The sequence below is a fragment of the Festucalex cinctus genome, chromosome 2, assembly GCF_051991245.1.
Source record: "Festucalex cinctus isolate MCC-2025b chromosome 2, RoL_Fcin_1.0, whole genome shotgun sequence".
Lineage (NCBI taxonomy): Eukaryota > Metazoa > Chordata > Actinopteri > Syngnathiformes > Syngnathidae > Festucalex > Festucalex cinctus.
Genome location: NC_135412.1, coordinates 1,246,815 through 1,270,961, shown reverse-complemented (window position 1 = coordinate 1,270,961; position 24,147 = coordinate 1,246,815). Strand labels below are relative to the sequence as shown.

Sequence of the window (24,147 nt, the reverse complement as noted above, 5' to 3'; positions counted from 1 at the left end):
TATTGTGTTCTATTGCTATAAAAGCAATGAACCTACCAAAAGAAAGATTAAAGTCTCTTCAATCATCAGGAAAAAAAAGTATGTTTCTATCAGTTTCCGTTTTGCAGCAATTAGCATTAGAAGAGAGCTAAATAGTTAATAGTTAAATAGATTTGTGAAAACTGATGAAACTTGCTAATTGCTGCAAAACGGAAGCAGATAGAAACATACTTTTTTTCCTGATGAAAGAAGAGACTTTAATCTTTCTTTTGGTAGGTTCCATGTTTTTATAGCAATGGAACACAATATTCTGTGGGCCTTGCAAAATCAGTCAAAATCCAGTAAAACAGCCGGGAGCGAACGGGATTGCGAAATGTGAAAATGGCGGCGAGCGAATGAGTTAATCTCTTGTCTCATATTCATCTTTTAATGTAAACACAAATAGCATAATGTTCCCAGTATGGCAAGATTATTATCATTCCATGTTGCTGTGGCCCTGTATAGGCGATCCATCACGTCCCTTCTTCATCTCTTCAACTCAGCTCATCACAACTGGGAAAAAAAAAAATGTTTTAACCTGGCTGCTGCGATCAATCCCGTCCTCTTAAGGATACAAACTCCGCAGTTCAGTTCATAAGTTCAAAGGTGACAAAGCTCCCAATCGAGCGTCAGGCACCCTGATGGGGACCCCCCCGCCTCGCGGAACTCCCCGGAGGCCCTGCAGGGCTCCATCTCATAAATGTGGGTCACGTTCAGCTTTGTGTGCGCGCGCGTGCTCGAGACAGTCGACTCTCAGACGACATTCGGATAATGACGAAAAAGGACTTATTTCTCAAAGGCAGCCGAGCATGAAAAGGAAGCGACCCCCCCACGCACAAATGCCAACAAATGCACACGTTTAACCAACAGATACAGAACAGAACTACAAATAATAACGTAAATACAACAAAAGGATTCAAGGAAATATGTTCCACACACATATAAAACGTGGAAACAATTCAGCACTTCCACACTGTGTCGCGCTTTCTAATATTCTGCACGCTTTGCAGATCCCCGTGACTGGACCATGAATACTTGATGGATTTCCTGAAAGCACAAAGCCCCGTGGAACGAGCAGGCAAAGTGTTACGGGTTCCTCTGCAGGTCACTGTGCCAAAGTGGCGCTGCTCTATATTTACTCAAAACCAACCACAGAACACTCATAGAAATATTTCAAGCCTAATTTAAAATTTATGTTTTTTATTTTTTTTTACATGACAAATTCCCATTTTATTTCTTTTTTTTTTTTTTTATATATATAATTTGAACACAAACCTACCAAATAAGCTATTATATGATACATAATTATTGGTCTAATAAAGCCTATTTATTTGAAATGTGTAATCCTCAATTTTGATGTATTTAGTATTGATAAAATATAGTTACTCTAAATCAGTGCTTCTCAATTATTTTCTGTCATCCAAGTAAGAAGAAAACATCTCGCGACCCAACTCGACTATAAATAGTATCATTTGTCTATAAAATTGTTATAAGCACACCTCTAAAGAAAGAAATATGGAGAAACTTACAACAAAGAATAACTTTATTAACTGTAACAGAAAAGATTTAAAGTGCATCTGAAATTAAAAAATAAAATTAAATCCTTAAACTATAAAAAAAAATTTTTGACAGACCATTTGATCCGGAAAAATTAAATGACATAAAATCAACAAATAATGATGCATTCAAACTGATCACCAACATTAACTAAGGAGCACAATACTGTATTTAAAAAAAAACAACCTTTAACCTGCAAAACAAAAATATATATAAAATAATTGTGTTCAAAGCGCGCATGCTCAGTGCAAACAAAACCCCTACACCACCGAGCGAATGCTCCCTGTGCAAACTCTGCCAATAATGAGAGCGCCACTGCCCCCTAATGTAGTGGAGGTGCAATTGCACTTTATTCTAGGACAGTAAAAATAATTAAATAAAAAAATAAAAATAAAAAAGCATGTTCCCCAAGGTCAAACGTGCCCCCCTTGATGGAGCCTCGCGCCCCCCGGGGGGCCCCGCCCCACTATTTGAGAAGCACTGATCTAAATTGATAATGATGAGAGTATTTAAAATACATAATGTATATTGTTTCAATTGCATAATAATCAGGTTACCTACAGTACACACAATAAATATACTGCTATGTGAAAAACACGTCCTTTTTTTTTTGTTTTTTTCAACATTTTTTATATTTTTAAGTTTTTAGGATGGAACTGAATGCAGACATCCCAAAAACGTAAAAATAAAAAAAAGTAAGTATACTTTATTAATGCTAAATACTAGGGATGGGCGAGTACCGATAGCAGGTATCGGTATCGGGCCGATACCAGCCTTTTTTTCAAGTACTCGAGTACTCGTGACGCAGACGAGTACAAGCGAGCGATGGCGGAGGGGGAAGACGTGAAGTGAGTCCTCCTTGCCTGTAAGTGGCGCTAGCTAGCTTGCAGCAGTTTTTCCACCAAAACTTCACCGCTTTGGAAATACTTCAAAATTGTGAATCTTAAACTAAAAGAGCATTTTTGTGTTTTATTTTCAGCGTTAAGACTATTGAAGCGCATGCGCTTGTACGTGCAAGGGAGACAAAGATGACCAAACTGATGCTGACAATATGTTGCACCACGTTTACAATTTCCTTGTATGCAATGACAAGAGCAGTTGTTGCACACAATGGCGAAGGTTATTTCATAACAAACGCAAAACGCTCCATTCTGAAACTGAGCTTGTGCCACTCACGGTACCCAATTGACTGTCTCTTGTTTTGTAGAACTTGACATATGGCGCACACATTTTCCCCTTCAATTTCAGATCCAAACTCCTCACGCCGGCAAATTGCCACACCCCCCCTCATCAGCCCCGCCCCCTCTTCTTCTGTTTCCTCGTCTTCCCCCCATCTCTTCCAATTCTCTCCTCTTTCTGAAAGTCATCTGCTCCGCTAAGCAGTAAGCAACACGGGCCGCTTGCAGAAATGAGAGCGAACAAATGATTTGTGGCACCCGCCGCGTCCCACTGGCGCGGTTGTCGTTGAGGGGGGACGCTAATGTCACTTTCACCTTGCGTTTCTCTCGCAGGGACCATGATGATCATTTGCCCCCCCCCCCCCCCCCCGATTTCATCGCAAATGTGTTTCAGGCAATGTGTTTCCACCGAGGGAAGAGAGAGCTCAAGAGAGCGCGAGGGAGAAATGATGGTTGAGAGCCATGAAGTCCACTCTGTTGTAGTGTGGAAGTGGAAGCAGGGGGAGGGTGGGGGGTAAACAAGGGAGCTAGAGGGAGGAGGGTACACATAAGGGGGAGATGGAGCAAAAAAAAAAGGTGGGGGCGCCTCTGCGCGGTGACCTTTCTCTGATTCAATCTCGCTGATGAATCCTAATGAAGGATTTAATAAAATCACAGTTTACAATCTATCTCGGCATCAAAGCGTGCAATCCAATCCAAAACACACACCCGTCTACATTTCCAATATTGCCGCAAAACAAATCGAACCCCGGGCCGTTAAAATAAATGTGTGAATTAGTGGAAAGCGGGCGAGAGAAAAATTTGCTACGGCGGAGACTTGAGTGGCTGGCACATTCGTTCCAGCTGTGGTCTAATGTCACAACTTGTCATATTCATTTGGCCTCCTAATGAGGCTAAAGTCAACAAGGTGCAGCACACACGAGTGGAACGACTGTGCGGCTAATAACTCGAAATGAGCAGAGCAGGTAATGGGAAATCATTTGAAACTTAATCGTGTGCGGGCTGGAAATCAGTTCAGCGAAAAATGTTGTTCAGATATGGCCAAAAGATGACAATTTTACTGACAGCGCCAAGCTCCTCCCCACCCACAAAACCAAAACTATTATTATTATTATTATTGTTGTTAAAGGTGCGTAGCTGCCTTCAAAGTAAAACACACACATTAATGCAACAATTTGAATGTATAGCGCAGTACGATATAATACTGGTACACTAAAGTTGTCATGTAGGATGAAAAAAAAACAATAGATAAATTCTTTGAAACAGTGACATCTGCTGACTAAACATAGGACTGCAGCCACATATACATGATTAGATGGATGGACGGATGGATGAAATGATTGATTGATTGATTGATTGATACTGGCCGGCTCAGTAAACAGTTTGTCCTGGTTGCAATCAAATTTGACAGAAAAAAAATACTATGAGGTTAATCATCAGGAAGTTACAAGTACAGTAAACTGATTGTGTGGACCGGAATATGGGGTGACAAAATTATTGGACCTTTTTTTTTTTTTAAATAGAAAACTTCATACCAAAAAGTATCTTAACATGTACGTTAGCAACTTCCTCAGCACAGGTGATGTCATCTTCAGTCGACAGCATGTGGTTATTTTTTTTTTTTTTAAAGGTATTAATTAATCGCTTTGGGAAAGCTTTCCCACTTTTGTTTCATGTTTAGAAACGTTCCGTCCTCGTCGCTTTTTTTTCGCACGGAAGATGACCCGGAAGTGTTTACGGCGCAGCTGAGGTGACATGGCAGGCGAAAAAAACAACTTTGCATTCCCTCGCAAAACAACTTTGCGTTCTCTCGCAAAGATTGCGGCGAGAGAACGCAAAATGTTTTGCGAGGGAACGCAAAGTTTGTTTTGTTTTTTTCTACCATGTCACCTTAGGGGCTCCGTAGTTTCCAGATACTTGTATTGGTAGGCATATTCCTTGGGAGTGGAATCACAACAGATAGCCAGATCTCATGTTTTTATCTTTGGGGACATTTGAAAGTGAAAAAGATACAAAGCATAAATCATCTCAAGGATATTCGTGTGGGTGATGGCAACACGATTACAAGCAAAACTCCAGCTGTGCTAATATGTGTTTTTCAGCAGTGGGCGACACGCTTTGAAATGCATTTTTCAAAACAATGGTAGTCAAGTAGAGTATATCATACTGTATATGCGTTTTTCACGTCTTTTTTTTTTTTTTAAACGCTTTTTCTCCTATGTATGGAAAATAATGGGACACCATCTTTGCGCTTGCATACAAAGGCAGTTTATTGCACATCCAGTCTATGCGTTTTTGTGTAAACGCATCACAAAGCGATAATTACACACAGCGTGACACTGCATACCGCTGCTGTTATACATCTTTTACCTCCGTGACATTACCGTCATTATCATCCTTAAGCCCATTCTCGTTTGCACGCTCAGTTTAACGTTGCGAGGGATGCGGGCGCGCGCGACGGTAATGGGATCCGGCGAGCGTGTGCCCAGTCGACTGAGTTACGAGCGCGAACGGAGTGAGTGCTATTTGACCGTGCGCATTGTGTTTTATGAGATGAGAAGGCTTTAATGACTCTGTCACCAGTAAATGGCTTCTGATTTGTAGCGCAGCTGTCGCCCTGCGACCGTGATCAACTCGGCCTTCTGGAGAAACGAGCACACATTTTCATACTAAACCGCCAACAATACATGTCGATTGGGTTCCTGGCAACAACAAAAAAAAGGTCTCATTAACGTGTGCTATTGATACAAAAAAATAATTGCAATTTGAAGTCTAATCAGAGGGAAATCACAGCTGTTGGGATGCAGGTGCCAGTCAGACCTTACATTATCCGTCCAATCGAGTGGACGTATTCCTCCGAGATGCCACTTTTCCATTATTTTTCATCGGTAGTGTGGCTTGGGTCGCATTCACGTGGAGGCCACGCAGATGGAGTCGTGTGATTGATGAACTAACTGTGCAGATGTGGCAAGGGAGTTCAAAGATAGAATCTTTCCATGGGAATCATCTAGAATTGAGAAGAGTAAACTGAAAAATGGAATTAATTTGAAGGTTAGTCGATGACTTGGAACTAAAATGCTGTTGTGGGTGAGGTGTCATCATAGGAATTAGTCTTATAAATTGTACAAATAATTTATTTGTGCTTTTGCATGTTTAGAAAAATGCTACAGTATATAAACCAATTTATTAGTAATTTGGCAGTAGGGTTATTAGACTTTTGGAATTTTTCATTTTAGTTATTAATTTGTTTTGAGTTTTTTTTTTTTTTTTTTTAGTTAGTTTTAATTGGTTTTCAGGGTGGTTCTGTTAGTTTTTTATTAGTTTTAGTTCTTTCATAAATGCTTAGTTTTAGTTTAGTTAGTTTCAGTATTAGTTTTAGATTTTTATGTGTAGTATTGTGCACAATATTTAAAAAACACCATGGGTGCGACGTCATTATTCCGGTTTATATCAAAATCAATCTACTAAAAATCACATTTAAAATCATTCCCAGGCAGGCTCATGCAAGACTAAAATGAAGGACATTTTTGCTATAATTATAGTTAGTTTTATTGTAGTTAGTTTTGTAAACATAAAATGTAGTTTCATTTAGTTTTCGTTTTTTAAGAAGCATTTTTGTTTTTATTTTATTTCGTTAATGAAATTGTTTTTTTTTTTATTTGTTTTTTCGTTAGTTTTCGCCAAGTAAAATAACCTTTAAAATGGCACCTGTGTTTTTGGACACCCTCCCTTCTTACTTTGACCATCTCCAAACATTTTTGTTGTTATTTTATTTGAACTGAGTCAAATGCCATTTTTAGCATATCTCGCGGGCCACTAAAAAATGGACGGTGGGCCGCAAATGGCCCCCGGGCCGTCGTTTGGACACCCCTGGTCTATGATGTAATTTATTTCTATCTACATTTCAGATGCATTAAAGTTGCATGGTGCTATACTATGTGTACGTACTGTAGGTGTCATTCTGCTATACGAAAAGATTCATTCATTCATTCCTTCCTTCCTTCCTTTCTCAATGTATTTTCTGCCACTTATCCTGTTCTGATTCACAGATGTGCTGTCCCAGTCTAACGTACATGTTTTTGCAATGTGGGAGAAAACAAAATTGGGAGAAAAGCATAAGGACAATATGCAAGCACGGTGACCTGAACGTCGAGCCTGAAAGTGGGACCGACATGCCGACCACCACTCTGGAGCCTGAGCAGAGTATAAATAAACTCAAACTAAACTCTCAAGAGAAAAGACATTTTCCATCATCCAGTTGCATTGGCTTCTTACCTTTTTCGGAGAATGCGGAATCTTCCATGGCATGGTCACAGTAAAATAGTGTGAAAAGAGTTCTTGGGGACCCGCTTACTTCAAACATGACCACGTGCCTGAAGAAGAAACCAAAATGAATTTCTCTTGCAAGGTAAATGTCGGGACGACAGTTATCCATTCATTCGCAACAATGTCGGAAGCACATCTTAAAATTGTTCATCGCATATTTCATATTGTGTAACATTTATTTGCATTAACATGACGACAGAAACTTACCTTCGCATTTAAAAAGCTTCAGCTTAACGCTCACAACAAAGTACATCCTGACTTCTGCTCTTAAAGTTCCCCGCAACTTTTCTTCGGTGTGTTTTGGAAGTACGACACAACCGCAAGATGAAATGGGCCACACATCAAAAGAGGTTTGTCTTTTCTTTAAAAATTGAAAAAGAGAAAAATCGCTAACTTAGGCAATCAAGCCATAATGCCGTCCGTTCAGCGGAAAACAAAATGTAGCTGGGGGGCCTCAACTACGCTGAGCATGTGCTATGGAAAAAATATGTCATACACGTAATATCATGCAAACTTATTAAACACATGGTCTCTTCCATATACTCTAGAAACCTAAAATAAGCTTGGAATCCAATCTTCAAAAAGTTCAAAGTCAATGCAGTGTTGTTTTGTTCAAATAAACAAACAAACAAATAAATAAATAAATAAAACTTGTGCCCCAAGCTCTTCCAGTCACACAGAGTTCATCATTGTTCTGTTGTGTGACTGTATTGATGCATCTCCTCTCAAGCCATCTCCTTTTTTTTTTTTTTGTTTTTTGTTTTTTTTGTAAAATGGCCACTTCACATCTTATCACAGCATCAAAAAAAGTCACAAGATCCGCTTAAGGCAAAGTTCAAATGATTTCTTGATCACTTGAAAACCACTCTGGTATGTCACATCCAGAAAGCGAATGGCTCTATTCTCTGTAAGAATATTGCACACACACAAAAAAACAAAACAATAGGCATATATTCCCAACCCAGCGAAAAATTACTACAGGTCAATACAAAAAGAGTTGACAATAATATATCGCAAGCTCACCTGTATTTTGCCAGTTGATGTTTGTTGGCGACTGGAAAATGTGAAGGCAGGTGGGAATCTGCAGTGATTTTCCTAAACACACAATATAGAGCACCTGCAATTCAAATAGCGTCCAGACTGACACGTGAAAACAACATGAAAGCCACAACTGCAAATGTCCATTTGCCTGCATTTGAATAAGTCAAGTAGTTCCTGGGTCAGGTCATTGACCTTTTACATCATTTTTTTTTTTTTAAAGTGGAAAGAAAGTTGGTCGGTGGTTGATTGATTGGTTGGTAATGGTTACCTTGCTTTCGAGACTGCATAATATCTGAAGGCAGGCAGGTAATGAGCAGCTAAAAATCTATTTACAGTAAACACCGTGTGGCTCAACTGGTTTCGTGGATAACAAAGAAAGTCTGCCCTCGTGTGGATGGAAACTTTAAACGCAGCATTTGCCTGGAGAGAAAAAAAACTAAGCAAAAAAAAAAAAACGAGAAGTACTTTTAAACCAATTGTCCAAAATGCAGAAGAAACATTTTTGATTTACGGTTCATGATTTCTTTTACCAATAAATGTAGTTCTGTTTTTCTTTCATTGTTTTGGGGCTTTTATCCCTGTTTCTCAGCTCTAATATAAAGCTATAGAATATTCGATTTATTCTATAACGAATGGATTTACTTGATTTTATAATAAACAATGTGATTCTTGTCCACGAATTTTGTTAATCAAAGTTTGTGATCCCCTACCTGACTGTAAAAGCCACGAATACTCAACACGGTTGGCGGTTAAGCATTCTGGACGCGGACCAAAGAAGTTCAACAAATAACGTTTGTCGGTTTTCTGCGTGTTGATAACGACATCCTGGACCCTCCCTCTCGCTCTCCCATTGGCTGCCTGTGCTGCACCTGTTCGCCCCGCCCACCAACCGCAACCCCGGGTTCAGTCTGTGCGCCAAGATGGCGACTTCCATCGCCTCGCATCTTCCACATCGTCGCAGTTTGTGACTAAACAAGCTTTTCCCACCGTCCGTCTAAACTCACGAAAAGGCAGAGGGTGAACCGAGTCGTCGTCAATGGCCGACCGAAGTGGTTTCCTCATGCTGGCTTGGTGCGGGGAGCCGGTGTCAATGGCGGCCTGAAGGGAGGGAGGACTGGCTGCTGTCTTAACGGAGTATGGCCACCGAGAACAGGATCAATTTTTGGAGGAGAAACGCAAAGGTTCCAGGAAGGTAGGACTTTCCACACTCGCTCTTCCGTTTGTTTAGATGTCTTAGAAATCGTGTGCAGTAGTGTAGCTTTTCCATTGCAGTATGTGTACCATGACACCAACTTCAAAGTTAACGTTTACCGGTTGGCTATAATGTTTGTGGAAGTACATCGGTGAAATCGTATGCAGCAAATGAGCCGTTAAATTTATTAGCCTTGAGGTTTTTTCTACCCACTTTGTCGCCGCGGTGCCCGTATTTGTCAAAACAACAAAATCAACCCCCTGGCAAAAATTCCAGTCGCTTTCATCTCGCCATGTTCTTGTCACTAACCAGTTGCCCGCCATATGCTCTTGTTGGCCGGCAAACTGCTAGCATTGGCTAACTAGCACTGACTGGTTCTTTGGCTAACTAGTGTTAGCCATCTTACTAATGTCATCAATAAACATAATTGTTGTTATGCGCCTGACCTGGAGAGACATGCAGACTCACGCATAGTTTTCTTTGCCTACTCATTTGTCCTAAATATCAGAACGTTCTGCTGATAAAGATAAAGACGTGTCGTTATAGGTCACGTGTCACCATCTGCCAAGGCAGGCAGAAAAGAGCTGCACTGAAAAGGGTGTTGCTGCCGTTGGCACACACAAACTAACACTTAGGTGGGTGTCAAGACGGGAAATCCAAACATCCACCGTGTTTGAAGTTTGGAACAGGAACAGTCAGCAGATACTCCTGCTCTTTGCTTTCTCTGTCTGACAGACGCTGCCATTGTCACATCGCGTTATGATCTTTTCGCATATTTTAGTTGACTTAAGTAAACAACACCAACGAGTTTACCGTCCTTTCAGCGAAAAGACAGCCGGGAGATTTGGCACCCACGAAGGTCTCTAGTTAAAATCTTATTATGAGTGAGTGACAGGATTATGGATTAGCTTTGAAGGAGCCACAGCAGCAACTCATTTGCTCCCAATAACGTATATATACGTTTTTTTAATGTTCTAAGTGTCCCAAAGACGTATTTATACGTTTTGTTTTTTTTAAATGCTAGAGCATACAGAAGGCTTTGCTACAGCTTCTCAACTGCAAAGAACGGTTGCAGAAATGTTAGTTATTTCACAAACGGCCAGCAGGTGGCAGCAGAGCAAAGGAGATCAACCAGGGCCATCTAGAAAAAAAGCTCAATTACTTACAATTTTAAATCGATTTGTGAAAACTGCTGAAACTTAGCTCTCTTCTAATGCTAATTGCTGCAGAACGGAAACAGATAGAAGCAAACTTTTTTTTCCTGATGAAAGAAGAGACTTTAATCTTTCTTTTGCTTTTATAGCAATTGAACACAATATTCTGCGGGCCTTGCAAAATCAGTCAAAATCCAGTAAAAACAGCCTGGAGCGAACGGGATTGCGAAATGTGAAAATGGCGGCGAGTGAATGAGTTAAGAAGTTGTTTTCTGCAAGTAACGCTTAAAGGATTTAAACGTTGTATCTTATTTGCTGTATAACAAAATTATCCTGGTTTTAAATTGCGTCTTTTTAGATTTGGACCAGAACAGGATGTGCACAATTCGTCTGTACTACATGCTAACAACCCATCAATGAATACAAAAATAAATAAATAATAGCAGCAGCATGCAAAGGAGTCAGTTGCCTGTCAACTTTCTTTGACTAATAAGTGATGAAATGCTTTCCTTCGTGACTCTTGGCATGAACACGGACAAAAAGTGTCAGTGAAGTTGTGTGAGCTTGTCTGCAGTTCACATGTGGTCTCCTCCAGCGTGCAGCCTGTTTATGGAGCACAGCATCCTCCTCTTGACCCATGTCTGCGACGCTCGTAAGTGCCGACTGCAAGTGGACCGCATGCTGCCATGTTGTGCGCGTGAATGCATTTCATCCAGCCTCAGCTTGATTTGGTCTGCAGCCAATTATTTTCCACTCCTTGTTGCTGACATTTCGAGAACCTCTGTTTGTTGTTTGTCTTGGTGTCATTCTATCAACACTACCCGGAAATGCGAAGACCGATTCATTTCTTTTTACCGTCAGGTATCCCAAAGACGCAAAGCTGAAGTTGAACAACCTCAAGTCTAAAAAGACGTCAAGCTTCCATGAGTTTGCACGGAGCACAAACGACGCTTGGGACATTGATGACGATGAGGAGGACGACGATATTCTCGGTGCACCTGCCCTGTGTTCTTCCCTACCATCGGGACTGCACTCGGCATTCAGCCAAAAGCAGGTAAGCCGCTTGATGTCATGCCTGGGCGATTACTTTTTTTGTTATCTGGAAGGGGCAAATGGTGCTTAATTTTAAATCATGTGGACCAGATCAAAGGAAAAACTCCATGCTAGAAGTACTGGTGTCGTACTTCCTATAAAAGTGGGCTGAAGCATGTTACACAATTTAACAGCCAATCGAGCTGCACAGAATATAATCGTCGTCTATTCCACCGCAGAGCTGAATAGAGAAAAGTTGTGCGAGTCTAGTTGCTAAGATTCTATTTCCAAAATAAATTTTACAATTCAAGGAAGTATGTTATGAGAAAGGTATAACATTTAGTTGATCTGCCTCTGGACTCAGGACTAACTCTGCTTTTTATTATTTTTTATTTTTTGGTGCATCAAAGTGCCGCAGTTTTATCGCTTCACTCTTTTTAAACAAAATTGTTGTCATTCTTTTTCGGCAATATTGACTGGTAAATGATTACCAATCATAAAGTTCTTTATCTTAATCACCATTCCGCAAGAAAGGTAACTTACTCAAAAGTATTGGTGCTAGAATTGCTCGATCTCAGAAGTGTTGATTATGACTTTTAAACATATTTCATTTACTCTTTTCGTCTTATCATCCGCAGCTATTTCCACTCTATCTGAATTAATTCCAAATTCCAATTTTATTTTCCCCCATTTTGTCTTCATAAAATCTTTATTTACTAGAGAACCCACAATAAAATGAATTTAATTTAGTTCAGTTCAGTTTAGTTGTGCAGCATGAAAAGATTCATGAGTAAAGTGACTGATGCAGAGATGACAAATTTATGTGCTATTTCACAGCCATATAAAAGCTTTTAATTAGCCCAATGATAAAGTAAGCAGTGGCAATTGGTTTAGTATGACTCTTTTGTTGTTGTGCTGTCGCAATATGTCGGTATGTTGTTGTTGTCTTGTTTTTTTTTTTGTTTTTTTTTTTTACAATTTTACAACATGATAAGTTATGGTTATGGAGACCCCCAGAAAAATGTCCACTGACACCAGTTTGAGAATCCCTCCCTACATGTTCATCTACTATTTTTTTGATGTATATTTTTAATAATGAGCAGCAATCTTCATCCATCCATCCATTTTCTTGACCGCTTATTCCTCACAAGGGTCGCGGGGGCTGCTGGCGCCTATCTCAGCTGGTAGGCGGGGGACACCCTGGACCGGTCGCCAACCAATCGCAGGGCAATCTTCAGTCTTAGTTAAATAGCAGTAAATTGATGTTGATGCTCCACAATCTGCCATTTAAAGTGTTTCAACTGTTTAAAGAGAATTCAGGTTTCAGTACTTGAAGTCACTTTCATACCAAGGGGTTAAAAAAAACCAACAAAAAACTTCATGTATTCCTTTTTTTGTGTGTATCTTGTTGGCTCTGTCAAGAAAAGTAATTGTGGACCAATACTAGTGAACATGCATCCTGGTTTCTTATTTCCTTGCATTACTGCTCGGACCAGAACAACCCTCCTTTTTGCTTAGAGGAACCGATATCAGCTCGTCATTCGTGTAGTAGTTTACTGTGTTTAAATCAGGGAAACGAATTCTGATCTGCTTCTTCTTTTCCATTGAGACGCACGACGCGGCTGGTGTCGCACAAAGTGGGATTTCACACACGACAGAGGACGACACTGAGCCAGAGCTTGTAAACAGCAAGGTGGTCAAATCGAACAGCGAGATCCACCTCAGTACATCCTCAGGTAGGAGATTATTACAGTTACTTTAACCTGAATAACCAGTGAGCATCTTATCTGATTCATCATTTTACAGTGAGTCTTGTGGAACCGTTACGATTACATCATCAGTCGTCAATTACATCAGAGTCGTACGTTCGTGCACTTACTGCCGCTTTATATTTCATCATAATACTGTATTAGTTTTTGTTCAACAGCAAAGTCACTAATCCAGCTCTTCAATCCAAACATGCATTGGATCGATATCTAGATTACTCAAGCCGTGAAGGAAATTAGATTGTCACGACAGCAGAATTTGCAATTACAGTACACCAAAATAGGAGCAACAAACAACATGAAATAACATCAAATATGAGAGCAACATTTGAGGGAACCCAAGAGAGGAAGAAAAAAAAAAAAAGATCTATTCTAAGCAGTTACAAATGAGACAGAGATTTGTTGGTCTGTAGAAAGTAATAAATGATACAAGTCACAAGTATCGTCCAATTGTTCCACACCACTTGCCATACAATGAGTGCAAAGAGAAGTTAGCATAGTGAAAGTGAAATATGATGGCATATTGATGATTACAAATCTAATACGGCCAGTATGTATGAGTTGTATGAAAATGAACTGTTAAAATATATTGTTTACAATCATGATATTGCACATTGAAGGCATGTTTGAACGCTGAATGCAGTTGAGGAGTCATGAATATAGACTGTGTCAACAGTGTCTAATCGATAGTATTGATATGCATAATGCTGATTGTACAGGTGAAATATGTTTGATTGTTGTACAATATTGAGAAGTATTTTTCTCATGATGGCAATTGCTACATAAATGAATAGTAAGCACTGGCATAAAAGATTTATCCGAACTGTTGTTTCCAGCAGCATAGCTGCATGAATCCATTTGAGAAAAAAAAAAAAAAAAAAAAAAAGTCCTTTTGCTGCATTTGAGTGTCATGATGAGGACGTGACTGTTTGTCCAAGACGGAGAGGCTTGCTTAGTGAGCTCACGAGTCACTCGTAACCATCTTCAATCCCATGATGTCATCAGACTTCTTGAAGACATTATATACTTTTTTTTTTCTTCTTCTTCTCTGACACTAGATGGCACAAAAAAAAAAGAAAAAGAGCCTGTATTTCACATACACGCTGCACTGTGCACTCAAATTGGAAGAAAGTACTCGCTATCTTTCTCTCATACATTCACTCTCACTGTTAAGTGCATCATATCGACTTGAATGCCACAATGATAAATTGTACTCATGGCTTAGCTTGAAAAGAATTGTAGACGGGAATGCTCCATCCCTGGCGAGACCGCATACAAGTTTGGATATGGCTAATTACAATATTGTCGCACAACACATGACCTTCCTGGTAGTCGGATGTACCCATTACAGTTTCTGTTGATAACATGTTATAAGATACTGGGATGTCATCTGATGTTGTTAATGTTTGATAGCCTGGGACTGTGTAATAGGCACACACAATAGTTTGGTTGTAGGTACGTTTTGACATCGAAATGGCATCAGAAGTTTTTACTTTTCAAACACTAGCAGAGGCAGTGAGTCCACATTTGCCAACTTTGATTCTGCCATTGTTGTCGTTATGCATTTACCTTCCGGCCAAAAGTTTACATGTCACCTTCCATCAAATGGCGAAGTGCCGCTGCAGCATGGAGGTCATCCTGTCGCTCTGTGATGGCTCTTGACTATCCCGTATTGTCCTCGGTGGCCTGAATCTGGACTGCTGTGGCCCATGGGAGCATAGTGTAAACGGAGTCGAAGGACCTGGGCTTTAGAACTGGATACATGTAAAAAAAAATGGCAGCTCGTTGTTGGAGAGATGCTTGTCTTGTTTCCTGGTTACTGTCAAGGTACCCTTGAGCCAAACTGTTCAGATGGTCCTCGATTACTAATGAAATTGACAATATACAATATACCTCATTGGGTATATTGTGTTCATTTAACTCATTCACTCCCAGCCGTTTTCACAGAAACCCCCTTCACTCCCTGCTGTCTTGCTAGATTTTGACTGATTTTGATTTGATTCATAAGGGGGAAAAAAAACTATATTTCTATCTCTCTGTTTTGCAGCAATTAGCATTAGAATATAGCTAAGTTTCATCATTCTTCAAATCTGTGTAAAACTGCAGCTTGTTGGAACATGGCCCTGGTTGATCTCTTGTACTCTGCTGCCACCCGCTGGCCGTTTTTGTAATAACTGCCATTGCTTCAACCATTATCTTCAACTCAGAGGCTGCATCAAAGCCTTCTGTATGCTCTAACATTAAAAAACAAAACAAAAAAATGTGTAAATACGTCTTTGGGACACTGGTAACTCTTAAAATAGAACATATTTATACGTCTTTGGGAGCAAATGAGTTAATGATGTACACTTAAAATGTGTGCCATTTCATATCGACAAACATTAGCTTGTCTGACCTTCCACAGTTCGCTCCACACTGCAGAAGCAGCAGTCCCTCCCAGTTCGGCCCGTCATCCCTCTGGTGGCTCGCATTTCGGACCAGAACGCATCAGGAGCGCCTCCCATGACAGTGCGGGAAAAGAGCAGGCTGGACAAGTTCAAGCAGCTGCTGGCTAGTGCCAACACCGACCTTGGTAGGACACCAGCATACATGTGGTAACGAGTCGTCGCAGCTGGAAGAATATCTGCGACGATGGCATTCATTTTGAAAATTGCGCTTGGTTTTAGAGGAGCTGCGAAAGCACAGCTGGTCGGGCATACCCAGAGAAGTCCGTCCGATCACATGGAGGCTCCTCTCTGTAAGAGGCCTTGCAAGTACTTGTCAACTATGACACATTGCAATTGACATGATTTGGAGGGATTCACGCCCTTCCCCTCTCTTTGCTCCCAAAAAGGGTTACCTGCCAGCCAACAAGGAGCGCCGGGAGCTCGTGCTCAAACGAAAGCGAGAGGAATATTTTGGCTTCATTCTGCAATATTACCACTCCAGGACAGATGAGCACTACAAAGACACGTACCGACAGGTAATCTTGACCAGGGCTGATTTAGAATGCGAGTTGGCCCACAACAAATTCGTGTCATTCTATGCTGTTACTGTAGACACCAAAAATTGGCTCACCAAAAAAGTTTTCAGATGAAAATGGCACAAAAGTGCTTTTTAGGTTTTGGTCCAAAATAGTGTCACTGAAACAAGACGGCAGAACAGGATGTTGCGATAATGCAAGCATGCTAACTGGGCACAAATGTTGCAATGACATGAAGAAATCAGCCCAGAGACAAATTTACTAACGATAATGATAATAATTGACACTCATTGGCCCGGAGCGAGAAGGCGACCTTGCTGCCGTGATGCATCGCTTCGAAGTAACCAGAGCGCTCACATTTAAGGTTATGGTCACATTACAGGGCATGATGCCCAATTGCCATTTTTCTTATTGATTTCATTCTTTTTAAGTACCGTATTTTCCGCATTATAAGGCGCACCTTCAATGAATGCCATATTTGCAAACTTTTTCCATATATAAGTTGCTACAGTAGAGGCTGAGGTTACGTTATGCATCCATTAGATGGTGCTGCGCTCAAGGGAATGTCAACAAAACAGTCAGATAGGTCAGTCAAACTTTATGAATAGATTACAAAGCAGCTTTCTGACAACTCCAAAATGAATAAACAGCTGTTTTATTATTTTCTCTGAGGTAAAGTATGAGTATTAGCCAGCGATCCAAGATGGCGGCATCTCCGATCGTGCAGGGTCACCGATAGCGTCTTGACAGCGAGACCTGTTGCGGCTCAATATTGATCCATATATAAGGCGCATGGTCAGCTTTTGAAAAAATGGAAGGCTTTTAGGTGCGCCTTATAGTGCGGAAAATACGGTAGTTGCTTATGTTACAAAAAATGTCATGCATCCCTAATGCTTAATGTAGTAAGGAAACGTATTGATTGTTTCCTGTTGGTAGATTCACATCGACATTCCGAGGACCAACCCTCTGATTCCATTGTTCCAGCAGCCTGTAGTGCAAGAGGTAACTTAAAAAACCAAATAAAACACAACAACTCTGTTGCTCATCTTGTCAATTAACATTAAGGAGCTTTGTGCAAATATGTTATAGAATGCAACCCTGCTTTATCAACCACTTGTTAAAAAATGAAATACAGTACCTGACACATTCATGGCATCTTCGAACAAACGTGTTTGATTCTATTCACATGTTCCAGATTGTGTAACAAATGGACAAAATCTGAACTTTTGACACAACCTTATTTGGACATTTTCAGACAGTATTGTCACCTCTCTTGCCTTCAGGTGTTTGAGCGCATCCTCTTCATCTGGGCTATTCGGCACCCAGCCAGTGGTTACGTCCAAGGAATCAATGATCTCGTCACGCCCTTTTTTGTGGTCTTCCTGTCTGAGTTTGTCAGTAAGTTGTTGTTGTTGTTTGGCTTTTGGTCTTAATTCCTGTCAGATAGCCACAGTGAGGAACTTGCATGAAATGTTTGGCACAGTTTTTACGCCGGGGGCCCTTTCGAGGTTCTACCCTACACCCTTTCCACAACAGTGGCTGTGCATTGACATACTCTGTCAAGACAACTTAACTCATTGACTGCCATTGACGGCTATAGACGTCAAAGATTTATTTTAACTGGGCTGGTACTGAATGAAAGGATTCATTAATTTTGCATGTGGCTTGATTGGTAATTGTAGTTTAGCTTGGAAAAAAAGTAACTTTTAAGGCAGGCAATGCTAGACAATAGGACAGTCAACAACGATGAGGGCACAAAGAAAAACAATCCCAAAAAACATTCTAAAAACAAAAAGGCTACTTAAGGCAAGTTATTGTTGAGCTCCTGCTGGGCTTCCTCTTAAAAGCATCAGTATCCCTGCAATCATATGTGGTGTTATTTCCAAAATGTGAGCTGAGTCCACCAGCACTCCCAAGTTTCGCCGCTGATACGCTGGACAAATGGGCACTTTTTTGATCATGCACGCAAGGCAAAACAAATTCAAAGAGGATTGTCGATGCGTGTGCAGCGCCACGTCCTGATTCTCTCGTTCTCTCAAGTTTATTTTGTGCCTGTCAAGATCATGTGACGCTGCAAAGTAGAATCTTAGTTGGCTTATTTCAGAGTTAGCTCATCCTCTACTTTTGTACTTATTTTTTGCTTTTCTGTACAGAACTTGAAAAGTCATCTATAAACGACTTCATTTACGATTAATATTGTTAAAATGGTGCGACATTTGAGTAGATCCCTCAAGATGAATTTGTTCCGTGAATGCCAACATTTCGACCTTGTTCAGACTGCCAGCGAAAATGCGATTTGTAGCCCATCCGGATTGCAAGTGGATGTTTTTTGTAAGTTGAACAGTCATGAAGGCCCATTTTTGCAGGATGGATGGAAACCACATTCAGGGGCTCGTTTCAAGAGAAGACTTACGAATAACTAACCAGCTGTTCAGTGAAATGGTTAAAATTGTCAACTGGAAACAGCAAATTATTGGCCGGTCGTAGCCATAGAAATGCAAATTTAAGAAAAAATGTTGCCCTGGGAATGTGCACATTTGATGGTCTGCATGCTTAATGCGCCTGCGAGGAACCAGTCAGGCAGTGCAGAGCGGTAAACAATGTCACAATAATATGTTGGGCGAAGCCGCTGTCAGATGGGTCAACTCAAGAATGTAAACCAGTCTGAGCACGACTGGATCCGATTTGGACACTTCCTGAATCAGTGTGGACACTCAGTCAGCCCTAAAAATTCGATTTGAGGAAGAATCCGATTGGAATCAAACGCAGCCAAAGAGGCTGCGGCAGGTCGGTGAGCGAAGTGTCGTTTAGTTTTTGTCATCTGCTCTTCTAGTGGAGGACATGGAGAACTTTGAAGTGGCTGCTCTGTCTCCAGACATTCAGCGAAACATTGAGGCTGACAGCTTTTGGTGTATGAGCAAACTTCTGGATGGAATACAGGTCTGCACGTGCATTTGTATCATCTCTTTTTCTTCAAATGTGCTGTCGTGGTGACATTTGCTGTCGTTTTAGGACAATTACACGTTTGCTCAGCCGGGAATCCAGAACAAAGTCAAAGCTTTGGAGGAACTCGTCAGTCGGATTGATGGTATGTTTGTGGGTTCTTCATCAAGCAATCGTTGACAATAAATACATTCAGCGTGTATCTTGCACAATATTGACTCTGGACTCTAATTCATGTGGAAAGATCATCTGAACCAAACTGTGTTTTTCTATCTCAGAGGACATTCACAATCATTTCAAACGATATGAGGTGGAATATCTGCAGTTTGCATTCCGGTGGATGAACAACCTGTTGATGAGGGAGCTGCCACTGCGCTGCACAATCCGCCTCTGGGATACTTACCAGGTGACATGTTGGTCGTCATTTCAAATGGAATGTGGCAATTCACCAATAGAGGGCGCTCGGACGCTGCCCTTGAAAGGCACACAGAATTAAATACAGGGAGTCCTCAAGTTAATTAAGGCACACTCGACCTAAGGTGTTTCCACTTTACAACAGTTACACCTGGTCCGCCATTTTGGCTCCTAATCTACCATATAGCTCGCAGGTTTTCTCCTCGTCCACTATTTAGCCCGAAGCTCGTGCGAGCGCTTGTGTACTTGTGGAAGTATCTTTGGCGTTTTCGCCCCCTTTTTTTTTTCCACTTCATGGCCCCAAAAAAGAAGAAAGTTGCGTCGTTTTTGAGCGATGTTGCTCCAGCCAAAAGAAAAGTAATTACCATGGAAATTAAGCTAAACACCATAAAAAGATTGCAAAAAGACCAATCAACATCGGCAAAGACTTGGGCTTCAGTCAGACGGTTGTACAGCATCTTTTTTTTTTTTTTAATGTATTTTAGTTTTTTAATGCAAATTATTTTGATGTAAATATTGACTTTGATGGGGAAATTCAACTTAAGTCGAAATGCGGGTTATATCCTGCCAGTAGGGCACAACATCCCCCCTGGCCAAAATTCCACTACCTGCCATCTAAAAAAAAATATTATGGCTGTCAAAATGGAAGTATTACGTCTGGTGCACTTTGCAGAGCCAAATTCAAATAGCATATTAGTTGTAATACCGCTTCGGCATATCTCAGAACAAAATTCCCTGCTCAAGAAACCTGCACGGGGCCTCACAAAGCAATTCTGCTGGAGTGTCGTGCTCGTGAGCAGAACTCAACCTGGAAGTGAGAATTGTTTGATTGAGGCCATTATCGTCCTTTTGTATTTTACGGTAGGATTTTATTCAAGGATCAAAGAAAGCTATTAGAATAGTCTTTGATTTGAATGATATTTTCTATTTGATGATTTTACATTAATTCCAATATTTTACTCAAGTAAACAAGCTTTGAAGAAAAAAAAAAAAGTAGGGGCAGAAGTATAAAAATGTGATTAGTTGTGGTTAATTACAGAAAATTGTGTGATTATTAATTAGTTTAAAAAAAAATATTGTTTCACAGCACTAAAAAAAAAAATACACAGTATATCCTTGTGTGAAAAAATGTCTTTCAAATGTTGGAAATGTTTGTGTTGCATTTGTTTTCTGTTTCGTTTCCCCCCAGTCTGAAGCAGAAGGTTTCTCCCACTTCCACTTGTACGTTTGTGCCGCTTTCCTCATTGAGTGGCGCAAAGAAATTCTCTCCATGGTTGACTTTCAGGTATACTTTTAAACATTTTTTTAACTCCAGAAGTGAGTACAATTTTTCAGATCAATTCCCAAATGATTTCACAAATTAACACAGATATGATATTTAAATAAAACAGTGTCTATTTCGACCCTTTTCTATTTATGGTAAACAGTTTACAGTGCAGTTTATGGTGTAAAATAGTAAAAAAAAAAAAAACTGGAACGGATTAAAATTATTTACATGAATTATAATGGGAAAAATAGTTTTGGATTTTGAACAAATGGCTTTTAGAACAGCCTTCTGGAACGGATTACATTCGAAAACCGAGGTTTGACTCTACAAGTTTTTGTGATGAACAAAATAAAGGAAAATGAGACCGTTGATTGCATTGTAAATATTCCGTGCACATCCTCCGCTCAGGTCACTCCACAAGTTTTACAAAGTGCGAGTTCAAGCCGAGCAATTAATTCCAAAATGTCTTCGCTTCATAAAGAAAGGGGAATTGACATGAAGATGAAAATTGTGTCTGCAAACTGTGACTTAACCTTCTTTTGCTCTTCAGGGCCTTCTTATCCTATTGCAGAACCTTCCCACGATCCACTGGGGCAACGAGGAAGTTGGCCTCCTCCTGGCTGAGGCTTACAGACTGAAGTACACGTTTGCGGATGCGCCCAGCCACTACAAGAGATCGACTTCCTCTTTGCAGCGCGTGCGGCGCTCCAACGTTTCATGTCTGTGAGTGAACCTCCTGATAAGTCGACAGAAACGCTCTCGTGAAAAAGGAATCCTCACAGGTGAAGGTCACACTGGACTTAACGGGGAATGTAGAACTGTGTTGACGTCCTCTTTTTGCAATTTAACACTGGACTGTTACAGTATGGAAGCACGAACGCACGAACGCACGCGTCATCTTGCTCCATGCAGCTCTCGATTGTTCCTCCTGTTTAATGTGTTTTCAGAACATTTTAGCATTTAAAAGGACGGTGAGTGTCTTGAATGTCCTTTTAATCAAAGATGGTGTACAGTTTATATTTTTACACATTTTCTTTTTTAACTTATTGTTACTAAATATTAGCTGTGAGCAAGGAAATTGGGATCATGAAGTATAGTTATGTCAAAAATGGTTGAACCCTGTAAAAAGTTTCAAAATAGCATTAAACCTGGCTCACTCCCAAACTTTCCTCCAGACAACTTTCACTTAGATTTAGACTTAGACTTAGACTTGACTTTGTTGTCCAGCAGCAATGAGAACAGATAATCAAATAAAAAAGAATTCAATCAATCAATAAATAAGGTTATTACACCAGAGATTGAATTAATAATAATAATAAGGACAAGCGGGAAATAAATTGGATGAAAATGATCTGCAATGCACAAACGAGCTCATCAAGTGTAGACGTCCCCTTAATCTCAAGATAATCATGTTTTGCAAATATATACGTTGTATTGCTTATACAACGCATATAAGCAGAGGAGCAGACTTAATAGTTTGCTGTTGATGTTACATTTCAGCTTGCTAAAAAGTGTCAGAAAGCGTTTTGGTTTCAAATGTGGTTTATTTGGGATTTTTTTAGGGCCTTTAACCATCAGGCTAATGTAGCATATTTAATACTTTATGGTTGAACTGACGTATTGCTTTTAAAATTGTTTATTTTGAATCTTTCAGTTGGGGTCGTTAAGATGTAACAAGTAGTTGTTGATAGTATTCTACTGAAATATCTGCCCTGAACTTTGGAGTTTCAAGCCAGAGAGGAAATGTCGACATTATTTCGTCTCTGTGGGGGAAAAAAAAAAACACTCTTCTGTATCATTCACACATATACTGACAGTTTCTTACTGTATTTGGATCGCATAACTTCCTGTACAAAAATTATGGAATCATTGCTTCTATAGGACGATCAGTTGAGTGTTTAAATTAGGGGGGGGGTGCAAAACCTTTTTTTTTTTTTTTTTTTTTTTTTTAAATTCAAAATGCCACCCTTCTAACTTTAATAAACACTTGAACAAATACATTTGACACTGTTAGAAAAACCTGCAACAAAGTACTAGTAGTGTTGTCTTGTTTTTCCTGATTTTATATTTATTATTATTATTGAGTGATTCAGTACTTTTCCCTCTGTTTTCTGTTTTTTTTTTTTTTTTTTTTTTTTTAATGTGACTGACTACAACAAGTGTGGCATTTTGAATGTAAGACCAAATACAGCATATTGATCATCCGTCATTTGCCTTTGATCTCCAAAGTTAAACGTTAAATTATTCAAATGATCGTCCTCTTGGGAAGTGATCCCATAATTTGGCATCGGGACATCTTTCAGTGATATTAGTCAAAAGTGCTGGTGCGTATTTCAACTTTAATTTAGTCGGAGACATTCACCAGGAAAAAGCTGAACCTTTATGGAGGGAAGCAGTGAACTATCTCACTCGGTCCACGTTCACATGCGCTTAACGTCTTGTCTCCGCGACTCCAAAAAATGCTTTGTCATCGGTCTTGCTTATTTGTTTTCTTTTGGGCCAGGTTGTTCCTGTACCCACTTTTTGAAATAATCCATGAGATTCGGGAATGAATGGGAACTGGGGGTAATTGTAACACATCTTTGCAGGAGTTCATTTTAACAGCAAATTTTAATTTGGTGTAACAGTTTTAGGCCTTTGGTTTGTTCATCTCTATATAATGTGGATTTTTTTTTTTTTTATTAAAAAGTTGAGCATTAAATCGTGTTGTTGCTCATGTTGAATGTGTTCAGATTTGATGCCTGGCTTTTATGGCAGCTATTCAATAAAAGGTTTTGATTCCAAATTCAATTCACCGCAAAGTTTGAAGTTGAGGCGCTTGTACATTTGTATCCAAGTTAAATGAAATTTTGGTGCTGTTTTTGCATTCATTTCTGTCGGTTTGGCTTTATTTTTGTTAGTGCTAAAATATATTCCCTACCTATGAATGTTACTCATTCAGGTAAATGTTCCTCCTCGTTGCTTACCTTTTAAGGTATTGCGCATTCCATGATGATTTTTTCCCCATTTTTGTCCATGTAATGTTGTGATCGACTTGCTGACCAAATCAAAACATGTTCATGAATGTCTGTTTCTGTTCAATCATTGCCAAATCTGTATTTTTGTTGAGTTAGCAGACATTTACTTAAGCCTTAAAGGAAGAATTGAATTATTACAGTATTTGCTGTAGTGCTAATTGTTTATATTAAACGACCGATCTTAATTTCGACCAATCATGTTGTCTGTGTGGTTATTTTATTTATTTATATTTTCAGTGAACAGACTTTTTTTTTTTTTTTTAACAGCAAAAAATATATA

General features: G+C 39.8%; 3 protein-coding genes across 9 annotated transcripts in view; 2 read left to right on the top strand and 1 right to left on the bottom strand.

Annotated features, from left to right (window-relative positions):
* The window catches only part of LOC144013320 (uncharacterized), a 48,069-nt gene extending 40,227 nt beyond the window's left edge, over positions 1-7,842 (top strand). For 2 of the 3 annotated variants that reach the window (XR_013282217.1, XM_077512009.1), the window contains one exon: positions 6,847-7,842. Coding sequence is in view for 1 of the 3 variants with exons in the window: in XM_077512009.1 (XP_077368135.1) it covers positions 6,847-7,072 (226 nt within the window). In the remaining 2 variants the exon portion in view is untranslated. Of the gene's footprint in view, positions 1-1,028; positions 1,621-6,846 lie in introns of those variants that run through there. The other variant, XR_013282215.1, reaches the window with a different exon arrangement.
* Positions 1-9,807, bottom strand: part of LOC144013315 (myelin transcription factor 1-like) — a 108,416-nt gene extending 98,609 nt beyond the window's left edge. For all 4 annotated transcript variants that reach the window (XM_077511988.1, XM_077511989.1, XM_077511991.1 and 1 more), the window contains exons 1-3: positions 9,759-9,807; positions 8,103-8,174; positions 7,029-7,126 (exon numbers count right to left, since the gene is read on the bottom strand). In XM_077511988.1, the coding sequence (XP_077368114.1) occupies positions 7,029-7,126; positions 8,103-8,174; positions 9,759-9,784 (196 nt within the window). In that variant the 5' untranslated portion in view covers positions 9,785-9,807. The remainder of the gene's footprint in view (positions 1-7,028; positions 7,127-8,102; positions 8,175-9,758) is intronic.
* tbc1d22b (TBC1 domain family, member 22B) lies at positions 8,588-24,062 on the top strand. 2 transcript variants are annotated; one of them, XM_077512004.1, is made up of 14 exons: positions 8,588-9,312; positions 11,062-11,118; positions 11,328-11,520; positions 13,108-13,234; positions 15,669-15,836; positions 15,931-16,001; positions 16,098-16,226; positions 17,163-17,228; positions 17,510-17,624; positions 19,060-19,166; positions 19,239-19,314; positions 19,448-19,575; positions 20,773-20,868; positions 21,401-24,062. In XM_077512004.1, the coding sequence occupies exons 1-14, from the start codon at positions 9,257-9,259 to the stop codon at positions 21,575-21,577; spliced, it is 1,566 nt and encodes a 521-aa protein (XP_077368130.1). In that variant the 5' UTR covers positions 8,588-9,256; the 3' UTR covers positions 21,578-24,062. The 2 variants fall into 2 exon arrangements, with proteins under 2 accessions (XP_077368130.1, XP_077368131.1); XM_077512005.1 differs by lacking the exon at positions 11,062-11,118 and having other exon boundaries at positions 8,590-9,312.
* Positions 24,063-24,147: the final 85 nt, after the last annotated feature.

Excerpts from the sequence above, each read along its gene's own strand:
- tbc1d22b (XM_077512004.1), top strand. The coding sequence starts at position 9,257 with ATGGCCACCGAGAACAGGATCAATTTTTGGAGGAGAAACGCAAAGGTT. Across the intron at positions 16,002-16,097 it reads TCACATGGAGGCTCCTCTCT|GGTTACCTGCCAGCCAACAA; the intron begins GTAAGAGGCCTT and ends GCTCCCAAAAAG. Across the intron at positions 17,229-17,509 it reads AGCAGCCTGTAGTGCAAGAG|GTGTTTGAGCGCATCCTCTT; the intron begins GTAACTTAAAAA and ends TCTTGCCTTCAG.